Source organism: Globicephala melas, chromosome 18, assembly GCF_963455315.2.
Source record: "Globicephala melas chromosome 18, mGloMel1.2, whole genome shotgun sequence".
NCBI lineage: Eukaryota > Metazoa > Chordata > Mammalia > Artiodactyla > Delphinidae > Globicephala > Globicephala melas.
The window spans coordinates 9,252,429-9,276,161 of record NC_083331.1 but is presented as its reverse complement, the minus strand read 5'-3'; the positions used below and the strand labels follow the sequence as shown (position 1 = coordinate 9,276,161).

Sequence of the window (23,733 nt, the reverse complement as noted above, 5' to 3'; positions counted from 1 at the left end):
AGACTGGAGAAATCCCATGATAAGGTTACAGAGAGCACCCAAGGGGGTTGAGATGAAGAACAAGGACTTGGTAGAGCAGTGACAACTGAAGGTTGAGACACGTGAGGAACACATGCTGAGTGAAGTAAATAGCTCATGTGTCAGGAGATTACAGGATTTCTGTCTGGCTGGCAAGGAAGGGTAACTGTCCAGTGCAGCATCAAATGACTCCAAAAATTAGACTGGGACTGTACCCAGGAAGGGCACTGAATATTAGAGCAAAGAGTTCATATTTGATTCATTAATCACTGCGGGGACCCCTTGGGTGGTGTTGAGGGAGCTACCAGTTACGGTGCTCTCAGCTGTAAACACAGAACCCAAAATCCAACAAACAGTGGTTTAAATAATAAAGACATTATATAATCGCACACGACAAGAAATCTGGACTTTAATAATTCCAGAGTTGGTTAATTCAGTGACACCATGGCTGAGGTCAGCATCTCTTGTCATCCCCTTAAGGTCACAATATGACGGCCACCACTCATCTTTATCATGTCTTCCCCAAATCACATCCAAAGGCAAGAGGCAGGCAGAAGGATTCTCCTTGGGCATATGTCTCTTTTTTTTTTGGCGGTACGCGGGCCTCGCACTGTTGTGGTCTCTCCCGTTGCGGAGCACAGGCTCCGGACACGCAGGCTCAGCGGCCATGGCTCACGGGCGCAGCCACTCCGCGGCATGTGGGATCCTCCCGGACCAGGGCACGAACCCGTGTCCCCTGCATCAGCAGGCGGACTCCCAGCCACTGCGCCACCAGGGAAGCCCCATATGTCTCTTTTTATCAGGGAGATAAATTTACAGAAATGCCTACCTAGCATTTATCTTGGTCCCATAGACCAGAAATTTTACACTTTTCTCCCCTAAATCAATCACTGGGAAGAGGAATGGCATTACCATTTTTGGTCTAGGCCAACATGGTTATCCCGTGATTTTGAGGGAGGGGCCCAACTTCGCTGAGCACATTACAGCCCAGTCCTGAACAGAATGTGGGTTTTCTTACAGAGAAAGAAGGAGAGAGTAGGTATTTCACAGGCAGCCAGGCTTGTGCCACAGGGTGCATGTCCATTGGAACTGCTTATTTGACCCACGAATCTGGAAGTGGTGAACGAGAGGTACTGGACAGGACGAGAATGGAGGGTTAGGGAGCCAGCACATTAATTGAGGCTCTGGGTTACCTGTGGGGACCTCCAGCAGCAAGACTAGAAATAAAGATGTTCTAGGGATAGACTCTGGAGTCTGTTTCCAAAGGGCTGTGGAGAAGAGAGGGACAGTTCCTCCTCTGTTCTCCAGAGCAGGTCCAACTGTAGCTCTGTTACTTCTTGGACTTTCATCAGATGATTAATTAGAGTGTTGGATGGATAATGAACACATGTGAGGCCCATGGTCTACAGGAGAGAGAAGGAGGCAGGGATCAAAGACGACCCTGTAGTTTTAAAGAGCATTCAGAAAGGAAAAGGGGGAGGGGAGCTGATCTGGGGGCAGGGAGGAGCCTGGACGTGCAGTCTGAAGTGCTGCTGGCCATCTGTGTGGACACCAGTTATCAGCACCTAGAAATCCAGATCTAGAACAGTCTTCTGAGAGCCAGGAAAGAGGCAGGAACCACAGGAGTGCCTGTGCCACAAAAAAGGTCAAAGAGGCTAGGATCCGATATGAAGGCTGAATTTAGGGATTGATAGTTGACCTTTGCAGGCACCTTTAGTAGAAAATAATGACAGAAGGTAGTTTCTGAGGGATAAAGAAACGAGTGAGTAGAAGGAAGCTGGGACAACCTGTAGCCATGACAGATGACTCTTCAAAAATTTTGGCACAGAAGAGAAGGTTGGCAACCTAAAGCTAAACAATGCATGCACTGGACATCTTACCTAAAGCAGCTTATTTAAAGGCAGTTCAAGGGCTCCAGCTGAATTTATAACACTTCAGTGACAAGCCTGAGGTCATTAGGAGTATCTGCTTCTGCTTCAGCACAAGCAAGAAAAAGGAAAAAGGTTTCTGTATAATGTGAACAGAATGGCTCTCCTCTATCAAACCCAGGTCTGTCTTGTGCCAGTTCACAGTGGACGTGGTAGGGGTGGGGGTGGGTTCCAGAATGTCCAACCCACGGTCAGGCTCTTCCTGAGACTCGCATTTGCCGGGTGACTGGGGCCCGCAGTGTGCCCCGCCCTGGGAGGGCCGATGATGGAGAGGGGCAGGACCTGGGCAGAAGGCACGCCACAGCACCCCCCCCCCGCCCCCCGAGCAGCAGGCTCCACATTTTTTTTATCAGGCACCCCTGCCAGTAGGAGCTATCTGAGCATGTATACTTACGTATTTTCAATAATATAAATATATCATGATATACTATAATATACTGTGCCTATCACAAGACACATCCCATCAGTATTTTCAAAGCATGAGAGAAAACAAACACCAGTGGAAATCCCAACAGTTTCTTCCCACCCCCGCTTTGGAGCACAGACACCTGCTGCAGAGACCCGCTCTAGAACCTGGTATTGTAGGAAAGACAACCGTGTTAGCCCACGTGAGCTCCTGACGGTGTCTTTCAGAGAGAGAGGAATAAGGGTGGCGAGTCAGGCCTCACAGATCATTAACAAACACAGCCAGGGGGCAGCAGAATGCAGCACGGAGCACCCATTTTTCTATACCTTTTCCTTTTAGTTACCTCATACTGTTCAGGCCGATTCCCTTTCAAGCCTGCTGACCAGTGCCCATCACCCCTATCACCGCCCAGATGGGGAATGGGCCCGAGAAGCGGGGGGCCTGGTTCCTCTTCCCCAAGCCCTGGGCGTCCTGGGGGATGCTTCGCGAGCTGGAGGTGGGGTGGGAGGGAGGGTGGGCAAGAGGTTTGAAACAGGTAGGTGAGGAGGCGGATTGCTCCAAGAGTATGAAAAGCCAGCGCAGGGTGTTCCTTTGCATGTCCAGCCTCGTTGTGAAGACTATGGGTTCTGGAGTGAGACTGTGGGGTTCCGACGGCAGCTCGTCAAGCTTCTCACCACCTGGGGCAGCTCCACGCCCTTAGCTGTTGTCATGTCACTGCTGATGCTGACAGTGACCCCGAGTGTGTTCGCAGGAAGGTAGCGCTCGCTCCCCATCCCCCTGGCTCCTTCCGCGGCTGTTCCTCTAACTCCCGGCACCGCTTTTTCTGCAGACGTCCCCAAAGAGCAGCAGCTGCAGGCAGTGCAGGCGGCCATCCTGCTGCTGGCCGATGAGAGCAGGGAGGTGTTGCAGACGCTGCTGTGCTTCCTCAACGACGTGGTCCATGCGGTGGAGGAGAATCAGATGACGCCCATGAACCTGGCTGTGTGTCTGGCCCCCTCCCTCTTCCATCTGAATTTGCTGAAGAAGGAAAGCTCCCCCAGGTGGGTTTTCCTCAGCAAGAACGCTGATGCTAAACCAGGTATTCCCCACGGCTACTTAAAAAAACTCCCGCTGTATTGCAAGTTGCGGATTTGTCAGCACTTCATTCATAATCAGAAAATGTTTGGAGGAACATAATTCGTGTGGCTCAGCGTCAGGGAACTGTCAAAGTAGCACAGTGTCCTTTGTGATCCCGAAAGCCTGGAGTTTTGTTTTGTTTTGCGTGTGTTAGTGGGAAGGAGGGAAAAAGGACACAGTAGTATTTTACAATCTTCAATTTTAAAAGGCTAGATTTAAGGCCCAAGCACGGGCAGCTTGCAGTGAAGTAGTTTCAAACTTGGGAAAAACAGATCAATTTCTCCCCCAACAGTTATTCCTGCCCGTGTATTATTCCAAGGTTTTCCATTATGAACTGTCAAACTCTTAGCCTGACTCAGGATATCTAAGATGTGTAGTCACTGTTTCTATTTGGAAATGAGAAAGTATGGGATCTGGGTGACATCTAGGCATGAAGACATGACAAAGGGATGAGCTTGTGTACTGTGAAAAGCTCTTGGGTTTGGGATCCGCTGAAGACTCTCCCCCTCAATTACAGAGTCATCCAGAAGAAATATGCCTCCGGGAAGCCAGATCAAAAGGACCTCAGTGAGAATCTGGCCGCAGCTCAGGGGCTGGCCCACATGATCATGGAATGCGACAGACTTTTTGAGGTAAGTGAAAGGCTCCAACTGCCTTCCTTATAGCTCTTGGAACTCGGTAAGACGCTTGGAATGGTTGCTGCATTTATGGCTTATTTCTGTTTTTTCCTGATTTTATGACAATGGTACACTCGATAGGTCTGGTCTTTGCCTCCTAGAAATGTGAGGAGTGAGCTTATATATTGAATAGTTGAGGCTTTGACAGTTAAAGACACTTGGGTTTACCATGATGATGGATTTTATGAACAGTTGCATCAACTTCAGGTGCCAGGTCCCAGGCCAGCCAGCCAAGTACGGTATATTTGATGTAACCTCGGGACTTGATTAGATTCAGAGTGTGTGTGTGTGTGTGTGTGTGTGTGTGAGAGTGTGTGATACTGAACAATCGCTGTGAACTCAGGATCAGTAACAGCTTATGAATACAGCCACAGATACGCTAAAGGATTAAGTGAACTAGACTTCCGGCATACTTGTTGGGGCAAAGTTGTCATTTGCAAAAGGGAAAAGTGTGCCACAAAGGTAAAGCCACCTCTAAGTCATGCTTGACATTCCCCTTAAGTCTGTGCACTTTAAGTTTCCTGAGCCCAAGTTTTGCCAAATTGAATAAAAATGTATAATAAGTAAAATCAAAGGAAAATGGAAAGAATGAATGGGAAGTCATGGTGGTGTTTTGAATAATAAATATAGCCTCAAACAGATTTGGGTTTCCTGACTTGAGGAAGCCCGCCCCCGCCCCCTTCACTGATCTTAGACAAACATCTCTTGCCCCACGGCACTCAGCCCTTTGCCCGTACCGTGGTCTTTGGCTTTGCTACTTTGTTTTCTGTCAGTCTCAGCATTTCTGTAGCTCAGTGTGTCGCTCTTCTGTGCATCCGTCGGTTCAGGTCCCGCTTGAGATGGTGGCCCAGTCTCATGACTCATATATGGAGGCTGAGATCCATCCCCCAACTCTGGAAGACCTGGGGGCCCAGCTGGAGGAGAGCGGGGCCACTTTCCACACGTACCTGGAGCATCTCATCCAGGGCCTCCAGAAGGAAGCCAAGGAAAAGTTCAAAGGATGGGTCACGTGTTCCAACACAGACAACACAGATCTTGCTTTCAAAAAGGTAATCTCAGGTCTTGGAAAAAATTACCCCCAAAGAGCCAAGTCTTACAACCAGGGATTTGTTTTGCTTTTTTTTTTTTTTTTTGCGATAGCCGGGCCTCTCACTGTTGTGGCCTCTCCCATTGCGGAGCACAGGCTCCGGATGCACAGGCCCAGCGGCCATGGCCCACGGGCCCAGCCGCTCTGCGGCATGCGGGATCCTCCCGGATCCGGGCACGAACCCGCGTCCCCTGCATCTGCAGGCGGACTCTCAACCACTGCGCCACCCGGGAAACGCTGTTTTGCTTTTAAAATGGCTACTCTGTTCCCAGGGCTTCACCACACAGGAATCAGTCAACCACCCACTCTAGAGTCTGTTTGCACATAATCAGACTGCAGACTGTGGAGCCAGACTGCTGGAGCCCAGGCCTGGCTATGTCCCGTAGCTGTGTGACGTTGGGCGAGTCACTCGCCTCTCTGTGCCTCCGTTTTCTTATTTGCATAATGGACATAATAGTAGGACCACTGTCAGAGGAGGGCTGTTTTAAAATCAGAACAATGACTGGTACACAGGGAGCACTGTGTGTTGGTGGTTATCGTTTTTATTATCAGTATTCTTTTTTCAGCTTAAGGATAAACATTTAAAAATTCTAAACCTGAGGTATTCAGAGTCACTCTTTCAAGTTACATACTCAGTGATGTTTTTTGAACACCCAGTGAAGGATGGTAGGTTGTGTTGGAACCAGCAACCTCTTCAGCATGTGCTGGTATCTTTCCCAAGGTGGGAGACGGGCATCCGCTGAAGCTGTGGAAGGCTTCTGTGGAGGTGGAAGCGCCCCCCTCGGTGGTTTTGAATCGCGTGCTGAGGGAGCGTCACCTGTGGGATGAGGATTTCGTGCAGTGGAAGGTGGTGGAAACCCTGGACAAGCAAACAGAAATCTATCAGTACGTGCAGAACAGCATGGCGCCTCACCCTTCCAGAGACTTCCTGGTTCTCAGGTAAGCCTGCCTCCGGGGTTTAAGATGCTCTGCTCCAAAAGCCAGGTAAGAGCTGCAGATTGAAGCATTTCAGAGGTCTCCCACCTAAGTTCACCCTCCACTGGCAACACTCAGCCGGCCCTCATTTCTCTCAGTGAAAACTGACTTTGCTGTGTTTATGCCCGACTTCCTGCTTCTTTCACCCAGTTCACAGCTCTGCTGGGTTCTCTTATGGCCCCTTTCATTACGGAGCATACAGTTTATTAAGCCATAAATATTGTTCATTTCCTCAGAACAGAGTCCCCCCAAAAAACTGCTGTTTGTCCAGTTGTACTTTCTGCTAAATTATGCAGATTGAACCTGGCTGGCTTTTCTCGTGATTTTGCCTTTCTCCCCCTGGGAAAGCAAGTCTTCAGTGGTGTGACTCTCAATCTGGAGTGTGTGAAACTTCAAAATGCCTCTGTATAACTTCAGCTGCTCATAACTCATTACCAGGCATGGAAACCTTGACAGAGCCCTGAAGGTCCAACTGTGCTGAGACACTTGGATGTCCAGAAAGGTTTCAGGGCCTGACAGGGCTTGCGAGGCTGGTGTCTACTGTCGAAATATTACCTCTAATGGATTTTGGGGTTGAGTTCCGGACCCCTGCTCTCTGGGTTTGGAGGGGGATGCTCAACCAGCAATAGGAAGTTGCACAGCAGAGCTGTGTACATGGGCTGGTGAGTCAGTACTGAATCAGAAAGAAGAGGGACTGAGGATTCTAACAAACCCACATAAAATATAATTAAATCAATACATCCTTTTTTTATTGATAACTGATGGTGAATACTGTCTCTTCTCATATATTAGCAGTATAAAAAGAATCACTAGTGAAATTCCCAAATGTGTAATTTAAATAGTTTCTTTATTAAACTAGTCTCTATGGCAAACTAAAGGTTATTTTTCACATGGGCTATTTATGCCTTTGGAATTGGTCCTTAGGACCTTGAATTTTAAGGGTCATTTTTTCCCTAAGTATATGTGTTTATCTTAGCAACCTTGGGACCCTGGTGGAGAATGTGGGCCGTTGTAAGGGTGGCTTATTACTGCAGTTATTGGGACTCACCTCGTGGAAGTTAAACTGTACGCCTTCACTCTTGCAAGCAGAAAATCAAATCGTTCTAGGATGGCAGCCACAGGGGGGATGGAGCCATGCCATAGCCTGCCTCTTCGCTCCCTTACAGGAGGCTGAGGGCCGGAGTCCGTGCATGGAACCGCCCTCCTTCCACTCATCCTGCAGTGCCACCCGCCTGCTACTTCTCATGTATCATTCCATCACTGCCTCGTGCCAGGCACTGTTGGAGGCTCCGGAGATACTGCAGGGAGCACAACAGACCACAGCCCTGCTCTCTTGGGATTTATATTTTATTAGGGAGATAGAGTCAATAAATAATAAGCAAGGGGGATAGGAATAGAGTCAATAAATAATAAGCAGGGGGGATAGGATTACTTATCTTAGGGGGATAGGAAGGGGTGGAATTTCAAATATAGTGGTCAGAACAGAGTCTCACTGTGTTGATAGTTGATCCAAGACTTGACTTGAAGAAGAAGGTGGGTGGACCATGAGGGAGGGAGAAGAACTCGGCACCCAAGAGGATTAATAATGAACCTGATGTGTTTCCTGCAGCAGGAATTCCTTGTGATTATGATACAAAAGGTAGAAAGTGACAGGTATGGAAGAGGAGTCCAGGGCTGAGGCGCTTCCTGTTTTCAGAGCATCTCCCTGTCTAGGCTAGCATGCATGAGGCTGGTCTCCTCTTGGGATTACCATGTTCATGTGTTACTTTATCCCTTTCTCTAGCTCCTCAGGAGCTTCCAGTGATACTCATTGAAGCTTCTTCCATTTTATCCCCAGAAATCTGTACAACTTTCAGTCTTTGTTATTAATCACAGCCTTATGCATGAAAAGAGAATGGTCACACCCATGGAGAAGTTGCTAAGCATTTGTGTAGGGCTTGCTTATTCCCTAATTCTAGGTTATAGTTCCTCTTTCTGGTGAGGTAGGCCAGGACGAAGTTAGAGATGAGATAACTAAGCAAGGGGATAGGATTTGTAACATAAATAACTAAGATTATAATAATGAAACCTACATCCTACGGTAGAAATGGTTGCTACAGAGATGCTCTCATGATTCCTGACTTCCATCTACAACCTTTTCCCAAGTGGTACACCCCCCCATGTTTGAATAGCTCCAGTAACAGTGAACTCACTACCCCTCATATAGCCCATTCCATTTTTGAAGAGTACACACTGTGAGACGGCTCTTGTCTGCACTGAATTAAAACATACCTTCATATCTCTGCTTTCTGGAGGCAAATCAACTGTATTTATTTCTTCTCCTGCTCAAGAGCCACTCAGGGACTTGAAGGCAATTAGTAGTCTGCCATGTACCTAGTTTTCTTCAAGCTAAGCATCCTTTCAGACTTGAGTTGAGCACCGCCTCCTCCAGGAAGCCATCCCCTGTGCGTGATCTCAGCGCGCTCTTTGCACAGCCATATCACTGCACTTGCCGTGGTGCTTTAGGGTTCTCTTGGTAGGTCTGTTTCTCCTCCTGGGCTGTAGACCTTTATGTCTTCAGTGGCTTCTCAGAGCTTGGCACACCGAATAGATGTTTGCTGAAAGACTTGAATGGGCGAGCCCTAGTTCCCAAACGGTGAGACCAGCCCTTCAGTGTTGTGCGGGAGCCTCTGCAGCCTCAGTTTGGGATTCCGAAAGCAGCTCTGAAAGCTGCAAGACCGTTTCTGACCTCTGGGTCAGAGGGCTGAGACCCTTGCTTTCAACTGCACAGCATAAAGTTCACACGCACTTATGGAAACCATTAGCTTAGTCCAAGTAACTGGGCTTGGAATTTGAGCAAGAAGATATAAGTGTGAGCCTCAGCGCTGTGCTCCGGGTTTTCTTTCTCTCTCAGCCCTAATTCCGACGTGCGGGTTTGTTTTGCTGCAGGACCTGGAAGACTGATTTGCCCAAAGGAATGTGCACCCTGGTGTCCCTCTCCGTGGACCACGAGGAAGCCCAGCTCATGGGTGGTGTGCGGGCTGTGGTGATGGACTCTCAGTACTTAATGGAGCCGTGTGGGTCAGGCAAGTCGAGGCTGACCCACATCTGCAGGGTGGACCTGAGGTGAGCGGGCTCCTGGGGGCGGCGGGCGCAGGCTTGCCGCACATCCGCTGGGGCCCTGTTTCTCATCTGGTCCCTTATTTCACTGTCCTTTTATTCCTCTTGCCATTAACATGCTTTCTAGAAGATTATGTGTGCCTTCCCCTCGCTTTTCCTCTTTCCGCCCTTGCTAAAATTCTGACTTTCAGGAGAAAGTCCTCTGCTCATCTTTATTTTCCGTTTTGTCCCACTTACTTATACTTCTGTGCTTTGGGCATGGGGCAAACACCAGCACTAGAGCCCGGGATGTAGTAGGTGCTCAGTAAATACGAGTCCTCTTGTGTTTCTTTTCAGCCTGTCCCTTTTGCGGCTCCCTCCAGTTGCCCTCCTTTGAGAGGGAACTAACTTAAATCCAACCCCTTCAAGGCATTCATGATGCTGAGTTCTTGTTCTGGGGTGGATATAAGCTGGGTTTTCTCAGTAAATTCTAGAATTAAGTCTGAATCACCCCTGAGGAGACGCTATCATTTTAAAGCACCTGGTGAATACTGTAAAGATAGACCAAATACTTGGCCAAAAAGGCATTTTCAAGGCCCTGTTGACAGAACGAGGTTCTCAGAACCTCGGAGCAGCAGCCCCGAGTGTAATGCAGGTGGACTGACATTCAGGGCACAAGCACAGCCCTATCGACCATGACAAACTGTTGTGATTTGGAAAAAGACTTTCCCACCTCCTTTCTGATTTTTGTCCCCGCAGAGGTCACTCCCCAGAATGGTACAATAAAGGCTTTGGACATCTGTGTGCGGCGGAAGTTGCCAGGATTAGAAACTCTTTTCAGCCCCTCATTGCTGAAGGTCCAGAAACTAAAATCTGAGTTTTCCCCAGTGTGACATCAAACTCAGGGAAGAGGAAGTGAAAGTAAACACTTGTGGGAGAGAGTGTGCGCGTGAGAAAGCAAGGGAGAGAGAGAAAGCGATTGACAATGCTTAAAAGTGGAAGCACTGAGAAGTCGGAATGTTGAAGATGCAAGAATTTCTGGGAACTTTCCTAGCCTTCCTGGAGACGGCTACATCCCTACTAATATAATATTTTTAAAAATCAGAACATTTATCTATGTTACTTAAAATTAAATGGATTATTCATTGTGCATTGCCTAATTTGCTATTTAAAGGCTTCTAAGAAGCGTATTCTTAACTGTAAATAAATGTATGTATAGCGTATGTACATATGTGTGTATATCTCTATCTTTACTGTATATATGTAAAATATCAATTTTATATATAATTGCATATTTTGAAAAGGAACAAGTCTGATTCGGTGAGTCCCTTCCTCACCTGGTTCTTTCCAAGTTGTTCTGGGCGCTGTCTCCCCGCCGTCCTGTGAGCTGAGCAGAATCTGCTGCTGACACCGAAGTGTGACAATATGTCATCTGCCCTGATGTCTTACCAAAGATTAGCCAACCAAAGGAGAACACGTTAAATGGTCCTTACATGTTGTCAGCTTGTTGGTGTTATTCAAACACAGAGAGTGGGCTGTTGGATAAAGCAAAGAAAATAATATTTAGTCCTCTTTAAAGCAAAGAAGTGGGTGAGGAGTCGTTCCCGCATTTAAGGCTAGATTACCGCTTGCCATGGGGCCAGCAGATACAGCTTTCAGTGACATGTTAGACGCCTATGGACCACTGGAGTCAGCCCAGTGACTGAAAGAGAGCCTGTACTTCCCTGCTGATTAGAGCTGAGTATAATAGCTTTTGCAGATTCACAGCCAAAGGGAGCCTCTGTGTTCTGTTGAGTTTTCATACTTACATTTCATAATGTTCTTAAATGTCATTCTAGTTGACCAGTGGCCTATTTGTCCACAGTTAATTGGCATTTTCTTACCAATGTATTGCACTGAATTTAACTCTGGACACCAGATTAAGGGAGATGATGGTCATTCAAGAGTCCTGGACCATTTCAGCTTCAGGGAATTCTACTATTGCTACATATGATGCTCTTAAGATAGAATTCATTAAAGTTTTGCAATCTGAAAGACAGGGTTTTTAAACTAATGTTAAGACCAAAACTGTGTTCTTTAAATTAGTTTTAGAAAATATAAACAGGTCTGTTAAATTCCATGTTTCTTCATTAGTCAGTCAAGCTACCTACGCATTTGACCCAACCTTATTTATTATTGTATAGACTAAGCAAATGGACTATCCTTAACCAATTGCTAATGGATTTAAGTTGGTTTTTTATTGTAATTCAACAATGCTAGAGAGAAAGATAATTTATTGTGTTTGGTTTCAGGGAGAGATTGGTATCATAACTTAGCAATTCATGCTGGAGAAAAAAAAATTAAGAGTGTTTTCCTTTCTTTTTATATTGTATGCATTTATATAATGTCTTCTTTTATCAGCAATGTGCAATTCTTTTATTGAGAGAAATAAAAATGCTATATATGAGTTTTGTATGGTACCAGTAAAATCATACTGTTTGAATTGTGATCTAGGGATTTTTTGTTTCCTTGCCTACTGAAAAAGGTGGCAGCAAACCCATAATTTTCCATTTGGGCAACGCCCTGTGAGCAAAACAAATTCACTTCTTCCATACATCTTAATTGTAACCACATATGCCAGATTACTTTAGTAGGCACAGACAAGATCATTAGTGAATTTTAATTTACCTTAATGCTGATCCTACTCCAGAGATGGGATCATATGTTTTCAGGAAATATGATAGGCACACAAGGATGAATGGCGTCGTGTCACCTAGAGCAGGCCTTTTCCAGCCTTAGCAGCACACGGATTACCCGCAGATATTGTTACAATAAGCCTCTGATTCAGGCAGTCTGAGGTGGACCTGAGCTTCTGCATTTTGAACCAGCTTCGGGGATGCCCAGCCTGCCAGCCCGAAGACCACACCTTGAGAAGCTGGGACCTGGAGGATACTTAGAATAAAAGCACACATGGTTTTATTTCTGACTCCCCTTCTCTTCAAATTACCTGACTTCTTAATTTTTATGCACATACTAATCACATCACTGCTGCCTAACAACACAGTGCATCTTAAAAAAAAAAAAAAGGAGAAAGATGCAGCAAGCTTGTCAAATACTACAGTATTTTATTCATTGTTATCTTGCCAATAGAAACAAAATATGTTGCCTTTAAATATTATATTTATACTATTTATACTGCATGTATATCTTTACCTCAACTGTTGGTATCAATCATCAATTGTAAAATACTTGCCAAGGCAAAGAAATTTATATACGTTAAATATACCCTTTTTTTTTTCCTATAAAATACATGTTGATTTTCATGCTTCATCCTGTAAGCAGAAAACCTGCTTCCTGAGGAAGAGTTCTCTCTAAAAAGCTTGCCATGAGCTTGACGCCTCAGTACTGTAGTCAAATCTTCCTCAAATATAAAGATTCATATAAAAGTCTAGATTGTTATCTACAGAACTTCACTAACAGTCTGGGTGCCTTAACCTATGTCTAAGGCATTATGGTGATGGGTAGGGATTTCTTTTACATTTCATTGTTCTTATATCTAGAAGTTATAAGAACACTTTTAAGAGTATTTTTATGAAGGATTCAGTGAACTCCAGCTACAATTCCATTTTCACTGAGTGCACAAGAAACTGAGACTTGATGACGTGACTTATGGCTGCACCACTGGACCATGAAGAGTAGCCACATCTGACTCTGAGCCTCTTGCTTTCCATCCTTGTACAGTGAGCCCTCCATATCTGCAGGTTCTGCATCCAAGGATTCAACCAACCATAGATCAAAAATACTCCAGGGGCTTCCCTGGTGGCACAGTGGTTGAGAATCTGCCTGCCAGTTCAGGGGACATGGGTTCGAGCCCTGGTCTGGGAAGATCCCACATGCCGCGGAGCAACTAGGCCCATGAGCCACAAGTACTGAGCCTGCGCATCTGGAGCCTGTGCTCTGCAACAAAGAGAGGGTGCGATAGTGAGAGGCTCGCGCACTGCGATGAAGAGTGGCCCCCGCTTGCCGCAACTAGAGAAAGCCCTCGCACAGAAACGAAGACCCAACACAGCCAAAAATAAATAAATTAATTAATTAATTTAAAAAAATACTCTAAAAAAAATTCCAGAAAATTCCTAAAAGCAAAACTTGAATTTGCTGTACACTGGCAGCTATTTACATATCATTTGCATTGTATTAGGTATTACAAGTAATCTAGAGATGATTTAAAGTATATGAGAGTATGTGCATGGGTTATATGCAAATACTACACCATTTTATATAAGGGACTTGAGCAATCCCTGGATTCTGGTACCTGAAGGGAGTCCTGGAGCTAATCTCCTGCGGGTACTGAGGGACCACTGTACTTGTTCTATGCTTTAGTTCTAAAAGATGACAAAGGTCACCCCTAATAAAGCAAGCAGGAGCTCTCGAACATTCTCAGCTACAGGCTACAAGAGCCACAGCAGCCCAAACGACCATATGCCCACATAAAAATGATCCAAACTCTGCTCTCTGCTCCTCTCCCTCATACTTTCTACCATTACTTGCAAGTTTTGCTTTCATAGGCAAAGGAGGAATTTCAACTGTCCCTCTTCCTCTTCTATGTGAAAGAAGAGAACATGGTCATTCTAGCAGCCACAGGCAACCAGTGTCATCCTGGGACCCTGGAGCATATGAATTCAAATTTGATTCTGAGTCTACTTCATGAAATTCTTAGGCATGAAACTGTTCTACTTCTTTTTTAAAAAAATATTTTATTTATTTATTTAGGCTGTGCTGGGTCTTAGTTGCAGCACGTGGGATCTTTGCTATGGCGTGTGGCCTTCTTAGTTGTGGCATGCGTACGGGATCTAATTCCCTGACCAAGGAGTAAACCCGGCCCCCTGCATTGGGAGCGCAGAGTCTGACCCACTGGACCACAAGGGAAGTCTCTGTTATACTTCTGTCTTTTGATATTTGGCCACAAAAAAAATCAGTCGTATGATTTCTTCTCAGGAAATTCATGTAAAGGAATTAAATAGATCCTAGCCAAGTGGAGTGTCACTGTTCCTGTAGTGCTTACAATGATTCTGAATTGTCGAGGTGGAGATGCCCAGCCACTAGTGGGACATACAGGTCTGAAACATTATGAGAGTGACCAGGGCCCAAAGCTAGAGGTACATCCCGTGTTCACTTCAGTTGTGTTATCCCTGCCTCTCCTGACTACACCCATAACGGTCCAGTGATACCAAGCCACTCTTTCACATCTCTGTGACTTGCCATTGACTTTCTCCCCATCTTGTCGGTCATGTGATAGCCTGTTTATTCCTCAAAATCCTATTTGAGCATCATTTGCTCCATGGACTTTCCTGACCACCCATCTGAAATCCACCTGCTTCCTTATATATTACTCTTATTGCATGAATCACATCTCATTTAGTTATTTGGCAATAAATCTAACTCTCCCACTAGATTATGATCTCTTAGGAACATGGACCATGTCTTACTCAGCTTTGAAACTCCATCCCATAGGACACTTTCTGCTACACCATTCTATAAGTATTTAAAATGACCTGGGCATCTGAAAACTGGGCATAAAGATGATAGAAGCCATAGAAATGGAAGTCATAACCTAGTGTGGAGTATTCCAAAGCCAGTGAAATAACTCACATTTTGTGTTTGACTGCTACAGCTCTCCAATAGCACAAACAATGGAGAATTAGCTGGTCTTCCAAGAAGTTAAATGCAACTGTTTCTGAAATTATCAAATGCTGAACATCTGTTTGCAGAAAATAGGACAGTTTGATTAGTTCATTCATTCAACAAATACGTGTGGAGCACTCATGATGTGCCAGACGCTGTTCTAAGCATTCAGTAAGTGAAACAATAAATGAAATCAGTGAATAAAACGACAAAAAATTCCTGTCCTCATGGAACTTATGGTCTAGAAGAGAAAACAGCCAAGAAACAAGATACATAATTGACCAGAGAAGCTCTACAGAGAAAAATAAAATCAGAGGAAGGAGATTAGACAGGGAAAAGCTTACCAAGGGCCTGGGGTAAAGAACTATCAAAATGACATGCTGTTTGATTATTTTTCCTCAAGCTCTGCTGGAGCTGCTAAAATTACAGTGTTGGGAATGATCAATTCATCAATTTGCTGAGACCTTATTCCTGGTGAAGGAAAATAAGTAACAGCAGCAGGAGGAAATGAAGCCTCTGGCTGCATCTTTCAAGCCCATCAGAAAGCAGGGTTCCAGCAAGCGATGCACAGGTGCTGGAAGCCCGCATGTCCCAGATGGGAACATTCAGTTCTTAGGCCCAGATGATAAGTCCCCTGCCATTCTGATTTCCAGATACAAGCATGTCTCCAAGGCCCCCGGATACTTCGCGGAGTTCTCGAGACAAGCGTCTACACGTGCTCGAAGGCAGGCTCCCTTGTCAGCTTGGTTCATCCTCACACCCACACCCACCCCTGCTGACCACGACCACGACCATTCAGCTCACTGCTGGGACCCACCCTGGCACCAGAGTCCTGGGAGAGGAGGAAGACCCCGTTCTCCCCGTGATACCTCCTTGTGGAGCTGCTCCAAGTGCTTCCCTAAATCCCCACAACACACCTCAGACCAGGCGTCACTTGGGATAAGACTCAACCAACACACCGGGGAGACAGTACAAGGTAGGATGTAACTTAAAGCTGCAGCCTCAAGGGGCTCTGCTTCCAGCGCCTTAACCCACACCTGACCCCAGGCGCTCTCACCTCTCCGCCTGCCCCCCCACACACCCCGCTCACGCTCAGCCTCCACTCTGGGAACAGTGAACGCCTCCCGCAGGGAAGGGTCTGACCCAGCCCACCTCACTCCCACTCCCCAGCTTCAGAACGTGAAGAACAACTGCGCTGCTGGCAGGAGGCGGAAGACCCACCTTCACGCCCTGGCCGCGTGGCTCCACCCCAAGACCCAGAAGATCATCACACCAGGGACGCGCGTGGATTCGTTGCCCTAAATCCTAGTCATCTCGGGAAACATCACCACGCCGCCCCTGTGGGCACAGCGGGTGCCGGCCCTATGTCGGTCTTCCTCGCCTTCCCTTCCCATCCCTGTGCTCACGTCAAGGGTGGCAGACGCCTCTGCCATCCCCGTGGTTATCAGTCATCCCGTCTGCTGAAAAGCTGATTGGTGACATTTTCATATGAATGTTTCAGACAGAGTTGCTCCACTGTAGATTTGCATAATGAAGTCTTTTATCTCCTTATCTGGCATTAGAGGCTTTCTCTCCTGTTACAAGGATTTCAGGCATCAGCAGGTAGGTGGAAGCTATTTTGGGAATACGGAAGAGACTGAAATGCTACTACCACAGTACAAAAAAAGCCTAACCCTGAAAGTCACCTGACCTTGTTCTCCGGTGGTTGGAGTGTACGGGTCGTTTCCCCACGTGGTACCTGCTTCCCCGGGGAGGCTTGGGTGCTGCACTCCCAGGAGAGTCAGAGATGGGAGCTCTGCCTGGATTCAGAAGGGCTCTTCCAGGGAGCCTCCTCCAGCCTGAGCCTTCCTTCCCCCGTCTCTCTCCCCCTCCACCACTTCAAAGCTGTCTGAATCTCATCTTTTCTTCTCAGAGAATCCCCACCCCCATTCCTTGGTTTCCAAGCCCGTCAAGCAGTTTTCTGAAGAAATTCCCAAGATGGTGTGTGGAATCCATTTTGTCTCGATCCTGTAATGCGCAGCTTTGCCAGGAACTTTGTGCCCAAGGAAGACCCGAGGGAGCATCCAGGAGGTGCCAGCCAGGGAGAAGGGACCCTGCCTTTCTGGGGGCTGGATTCCCATATACACCAAATGGACAAGAGTTGAAGACGCTGAGTGAGGAAGGGCCAAACTGGGGAGTACTGGGCAAACAAACGAGACCACTGGATGTGGTGGTGTTCGCTGCTTTTCCTGATGTCCTTCAGTTTCTCTGCTGCTCCCTCATCTACAGGGGAAAACTAAAAGGAAACAGGCACAACTATCAATTCTGTCTGAGCCACAGATAGTGTGCTGACTGCCGCAGAGATGGGTGGTTCAAATTACTTTGGAGAAAAGGGCTATCCGATGGTCTGAAATTAAACATGCTCTGGAAGGAGCAGCTGCAGGGGAGCGGTGGGGGGAGGACCACCCATCGCTGGGATCTGCTGGAGCTGCCCTCTGGGACCCCACACACGAGGAACACACACTCCAGAACCTAGAAGTGTAAACGTCCAGGGAACATTCTGATGCCCTGTATGCTATGGGTTCTTTATCTTCCTACTTCAGATCATCACCAATCACACATGGAATAAACCTCCCATTAAGTAAAAAGTGATAAGACAATAGTGACAGCTGTGTGCATTGGGGCCTTGCTGTTTACCAAGGATTTTTCATACACACTCACATACATGTATATGTGTATGCACAATGTAGGTATCAATCCTCACAACAACCCAATGACATAGATACTATTATATCTATTTTTTAGAAGAGTAAGTTGAGGCTAAGAAAGGACTGGGGACTTTCCTGATGTCACCCAACCAGGACTGACACCCAGGCAATCTGAGCTTTGCTCTGCTGCTTCCCTTAATGAGGAGGGTTCCTCTATGACAGAATGATGAAATCAGGAAGCTATGCTGGCTGTTAAGAACACCCAGCTGATTGGCTGAGTGGATCTTCTAAAGAGTGACATTTTGGGTATAATTGCAAATAGTCTCCAACAAGAAGAAGACACCGGGGCTTCCCTGGTGGTGCAGTAGTTAAGAATCCATCTGCCAGTGCAGGGGACATGGGTTCAAGCCCTGGTCCAGGAAGATCCCACATGCCGTGGAGCAACTAAGCCCATGCACCACAACTGCTGAGCCTGTGCTCTAGAGCCCATGAGCCACAACTACTGAGCCCACATGCCATAACTACTGAAGCGGGAGCACCTACAGCCTGTGCTCTGCAACAAGAGAAACCACCACAATGAGAAGCCCATGCACTGCAATGAAGAGTAGCTCCTGCCCTCCACAGCTACAGAAAGCCCGCACGCAGCAATGAAGACCCAACGTGGCCAAAAATAAAATAAATTAAAAAAAGAAGACAGCAAGACAGTGGGGTGCACAGCAAGCCCGCTGGTGAGGCCAGACTTGGAAGCAGCAAAGGGCACATGAGGGAGGGACAACATACCTCCAGCCAGGCTATTCTGTCCAGCCCTTTGCAGCACCTTCTAGGGGAGGGGAGTTGCTAGTGTGAATCACCGAGCTCCGTGACATTGTTTGGAGGCGGTCACAGCATCGCCAGGTGGTACCCATCATGTGTGCTCCTTCCTCTGTGCACGCAGCTGGGCTGCTAAGTACAGCCGGATACACGGATAGATCCCCGTCCCGCCCTGTGGCATGACGGGGCCTGCTCAGTCCTAAGATTTAGGTTCAGAGGCAAATGGGAGTGCTTATCCTTTACTATAATTCTCAGACATTTGCACAGCTATTAATAAAGACGTCTTTTGATACCCTTCTGCTGTTGTTCCTGTTCACAGAGAGCTTTCCGAGCCTGTGGGAAGGATCACTGATAATAGATGATCAAGATCTCAGCATTCCTGGGGCCCTGGCAATAATTATATCTAATGACATTAAAATTATGTCCTTGGTAATAGGAACATACATGTCAATAACTACCTTAAATGTAAATGGATTAAATGCTCCAACCAAAAGACATACACTGAGGGCTTGCCTGGTGGCACAGTGGTTGAGAGTCCGCCTGCCGATGCAGGGGACACAGGTTCGTGCCCCGGTCCGGGCAGATCCCACATGCCACAGAGCAGCTAGGCCCGTGAGCCATGGCTGCTGAGCCTGTGCGTCCGGAGCCTGTGCTCCGCAACGGGAGAGGCCACAACAGTGAGAGGCCCCCGTACCACACACAAAAAAAAGAAGACCTGTATATATGCTGTCTACAACAGACCCACTTCAGACCTAGGGACACAAACAGACTGAAAGTGAGGGGATGGAAAAAGATATTCCATGCAAATGGAAATCAAAAGAAAGCTGGAGTAGCAATTTTCATATCAGACAAAATAGACTTTAAAATAAAGACTATTACAAGAGACAAACAAGGACACTACATAATGATAAAGGGATCAATCCAAGAAGAAGATATAACAATTGTAAATATTTATGCACCCAACATAGGAGCACTTCTATATATAAAGCAAATGCTAACAGCCATAAAAGGGGAAATCGACAGTAACACAATAATACTAGGGGACTTTACCACCCCACTTTCACCAATAGATCATCCAAAATGAAAAAAACGTAAGGAAACACAAGCTTTAAATGACACATTAAACAAGATGGATTTAACTGATACCTATAGGACATTCCATCCAAAAACAACAGAATACACTTTCTTCTCAAGTGCTCATGGAATATTCTCCAGGATAGATCATATCTTGGGTCACAAATCAAGCCTTGGTAAATGTAAGAAAACTGAAATCCTGTCAAGTAACTTTTCCGACTACAACACTATGAGACTAGATATCAATTACAGGAAAAAAATCTGTAAAAAATACAAACACATGAAGGTTAAACAATACACTACTAAATAACCAAGAGATCACTGAAGAAATCAAAGAGGAAATCAAAAATACCTAGAAACAAATGACAATGAAAACACGATGACCCAAAACCTGTGTGATGCAGCAAAAGCGGTTCTAAGAGGGAAGTCTACAGCAATACAATCTACCTCAAGAAACAAGAAACATCTCAAATAAACAACCTAACCTCACACCTAAAGCAATTAGAGAAAGAAGAAGAACAACAACAACAAAAAAACAAAGTTAGCAGACAGAAAGAAATCATAAAGATCAGATCAGAAATAAATGAAAAAGAAATGAAGGAAATGATAGCAAAGAGGAATAAAACTAAAAGCTGGTTCTTTGAGAAGATAAACAAAATTGATTAGCCAGACTCATCAAGAAAAAATGGGAGAAGACTCAAATCAACAGAATTAGAAATGAAAAACGAGAAGTAACAACTGACACTACAGAAATACAAAGGATCATGAGAGATTACTACAAGCAACTCTATGCCAATAAAATGGACAACCTGGAAGAAATGGACAGATTCTTAGAAAAGCACAAACTTCCGAGACTGAACCAGGAAGAAACAGAAAATATAAACAGACCAATCACAAGCACTGAAATTGAAACTGTGATTAAAAATCTTCCAACAAACAAAAGCCCAGGACCAGATGGCTTCACAGGCAAATTCTATCAAACATTTAGAGAAGAGGTAACACCTATCCTTCTCAAACTCTTCCAAAATATAGCATAGGGAGGAACACTCCCAAACTCATTCTACGAGGCCACCATCACCCTGATAACAAAACCAGACAAAGATGTCACAAAAGAAGAAAACTACAGGCCAATATCACTAATGAACATAGATGCAAAAATCTTCAACAAAATACTAGCAAACAGAATCCAACAGCTCATTAAAAGGATCATACACCATGACCAAGTGGGGTTTATCCCAGGAATGCAAATATTTTTCAATATATGCAAGTTATCAATGTGATAAACCATATTAACAAACTGAAGGATAAAAACCATATGATCATCTCAATAGATGCAGAAAAAGCTTTCAACAAAATTCAACACCCACTTATGATAAAAACTCTCCAGAAAGTAGGCAGAGAAGGAACTTACATCAACATAATAAAAGCCATATATGACAAACCCACAGCCAACATAATCCTCAATGGTGAAAAACTGAAACCATTTCTACTAAGATCAGGAATAAGACAAGGTTTCCCACTCTCACCACTATTATTCAACATAGTTTTGGAAGTTTTAGCCACAGCAATCAGAGAAGAAAAGGAAATAAAAGGAATCCAAATCGGAAAAGAAGTAGTAAACCTGTCACTGTTTGCAGATGACATGATAGTATACATAGAGAATCCTAAAGATGCTACCAGAAAACTACTAGAGCTAATCAATTAATTTGGTAAAGTAGAAGGATACAAAATTAATGCACAGAAATCTCTTGCATTCCTATACACTAATGATGAAAAATCGGAAAGAGAAATTAAGGAAACACTCCCATTTACCATTACAACAAAAAGAATAAAATACCTAGGAATAAATCTACCTAAGGACACAAAAGACCTGTATGCAGAAAACTATAAGACACTGATGAAAGAAATTAAAGATGATACAAATAGATGGAGAGATATACCATGTTCCTGGATTGGAAGAATCAACATTGTGAAAATGACTCTACTACCCAAAGCAATCTACAGATTCAATGCAATCCCTCTCAAACTAAAGCATTTTTCACAGAACTAGAACAAAAACTTTCACAATTCGTATGGAAACACAAAAGACCCCGAATAGCCAAGGCAATCTTAAGAAAGAAAAACGGAGCTGGAGGAATCAGGCTCCCTGACTTCAGACTATACTACAAGTCTACAGTCATCAAGACAATATGGTACTGGCACAAAAACAGAAATATGGATCAATGGAACAGGATTGAAAGCCCAGAGATAAATCCACGCACATAGGGTCACCTTATCTTTGATAAAGGAGGCAAGCATATACAATGGAGAAAAGACAGCCTCTTCAATAAGTGATGCTGGGAAAAATCGACAGCTGCATGTAAAAGAATGAAATTAGAACACTCCCTAACACCATACACAAAAATAAACTCATAATGGATTAAAGACCTAAATGTAAGGCCAGACACTATAAAAGTCTTAGAGGAAAACATAGGCAGAACACTCTATGACATAAATCACAGCAAGATCCTTTTTGACCCACCTCCTAGAGAAATGGAAATAAAAACAAAAATAAACAAATGGGACCTAATGAAACTGGAAAGCTTTTGCACAGCAAAGGAAACCATAAACAAGATGAAAAGACAACTCTCAGAATGGGCAAGAATATTTGCAAACAAAGCAACTGACAAAGAATTGATCTCCAAAATATAAAGGCAGCTCATGCAGCTCAATATCAAAAAAACCGACAACCCAATCCAAAAATGGGCAGAAGACCTAAATAGACATTTCTCCAGAGAAGATATACAGATTGCCAACAAACACATGAAAGGATGCTCAACATCACTAATCATTAGAGAAATGCAAATCTAAACTACAATGAGGTATCATCTCACACCGGTCAGAATGGCCATCATTAAAAAATCTACAAACGATAAATGCTGGAGAGGGTGTGGAGAAAAAGGAACCCTCTTGCACTACTGGTGCGAATATAAATTGATACAGCCACTGTGGAGAACAGTATGGAGGTTCCTTATAAAAGTAAAACTAGAACTACCATACGACCCAGCAATCCCACTAGTGGGCATATACCCTGAGAAAACCGTAATTCAAAAAGAGTCATGTACCACAATGTTCACTGCAGCTCTATTTACAATAGCCAGAACATGGAAGCAACCTAAGTTTCCATCGACAGTTGAATGGGTAAAGAAGATGTGGCACATCTGTACAATGGAATATTACTGAACCATAAAAAGAAATGAAATTGAGTTATTTGTAGTGAAGTGGATGGACCTAAAGACTGTCATACAGAGTGAAGTAAGTCAGAAAGAGAAAAACAAATACCGTATGCTAACACATATATATGGAATCTAAAAAAAAATGCTTCTGAAGAACCTAGGGGCAGGGACAGGAATAAAGACCAGACATGGAGAATGTACTTGAGGACATGGGGAGGGGGAAGGGTAAGCTGGGACGAAGTGAGAGAGTGGCATGGACATATATACACTACCAAATGTAAAACAGATAGCTAGTGGGAAGCAGCCCGCATAGCACAGGGAGATCAGCTTGGTGCTCTGTGACCACCTAGAGGGGTGGGATAGGGAGGGTGGGAGGGAGACGCAAGAGGGAGGAGATATGGCGATATATGTACACATATAGCTGATTCAGTTTGTTATACAGCAGGAACTAATACACCATTGTAAAGCAATTATACTCCAATAAAGATGTTTAAAAAAAAAATTATGTCCTGTTTCCTAAAAACAGGGCAAAATACCAAGAACAGATTCAAAAGATGGGCATAACACCTATGAGCAGCATTCAGGAAGTCTAAAACCCAGCACGTATTGAAATTTTAAGAATGTATTGAGGACAGCAAAAAATAAGCAGTAATAATAAAGTAAAGACTTGTAAAATGCATATTTAGTGCAAGAATAAAGAGAAGGAAGGGATAGACCTGTGCTTGACATGGATGATGTTATATCTGTAGAAGACAAAAAGAAAGCAAAAAGATTTCTTCCTTATAGCATCCTCCACTTTCCAACCATAAACATCTCCCTCCTGAATAATGTAGAATGATACCTGGTTCAGAGGGTGGTTTAAAAATATGTCCACAAATTACTCACCTCCAGCCTTCAGGAGGTGGAGTTTAGGGCTTCCCTGGTGGCGCAGTGGTTGAGAGTCCGCCTGCCGATGCAGGGGACGCGGGTTCGTGCCCCGGTCCGGGAAGATCCCACATGCC

The 23,733-nt window shown here is 45.0% G+C and overlaps 1 protein-coding gene and 1 long non-coding RNA gene across 9 annotated transcripts in view; one reads left to right on the top strand and one right to left on the bottom strand.

Annotated features, from left to right (window-relative positions):
- Nucleotides 1-11,731, top strand: part of STARD13 (StAR related lipid transfer domain containing 13) — a 320,629-nt gene extending 308,898 nt beyond the window's left edge. For all 8 annotated transcript variants that reach the window (XM_060287920.2, XM_060287918.2, XM_030882525.2 and 5 more), the window contains 6 exons: nt 3,182-3,392; nt 3,986-4,100; nt 4,973-5,194; nt 5,954-6,171; nt 9,136-9,312; nt 10,045-11,731. In XM_060287920.2, the coding sequence (XP_060143903.1) occupies nt 3,182-3,392; nt 3,986-4,100; nt 4,973-5,194; nt 5,954-6,171; nt 9,136-9,312; nt 10,045-10,162 (1,061 nt within the window). In that variant the 3' untranslated portion in view covers nt 10,163-11,731. The remainder of the gene's footprint in view (nt 1-3,181; nt 3,393-3,985; nt 4,101-4,972; nt 5,195-5,953; nt 6,172-9,135; nt 9,313-10,044) is intronic.
- On the bottom strand, nt 5,805-16,302 carry LOC115866721 (uncharacterized). Its single transcript, XR_004044786.2, has 5 exons — nt 16,168-16,302; nt 14,914-15,022; nt 11,953-12,216; nt 10,623-10,820; nt 5,805-6,091 (listed from the first exon to the last, which is right to left on the bottom strand). It is a non-coding gene; the product is annotated as an uncharacterized lncRNA (long non-coding RNA).
- Nucleotides 16,303-23,733: the final 7,431 nt, after the last annotated feature.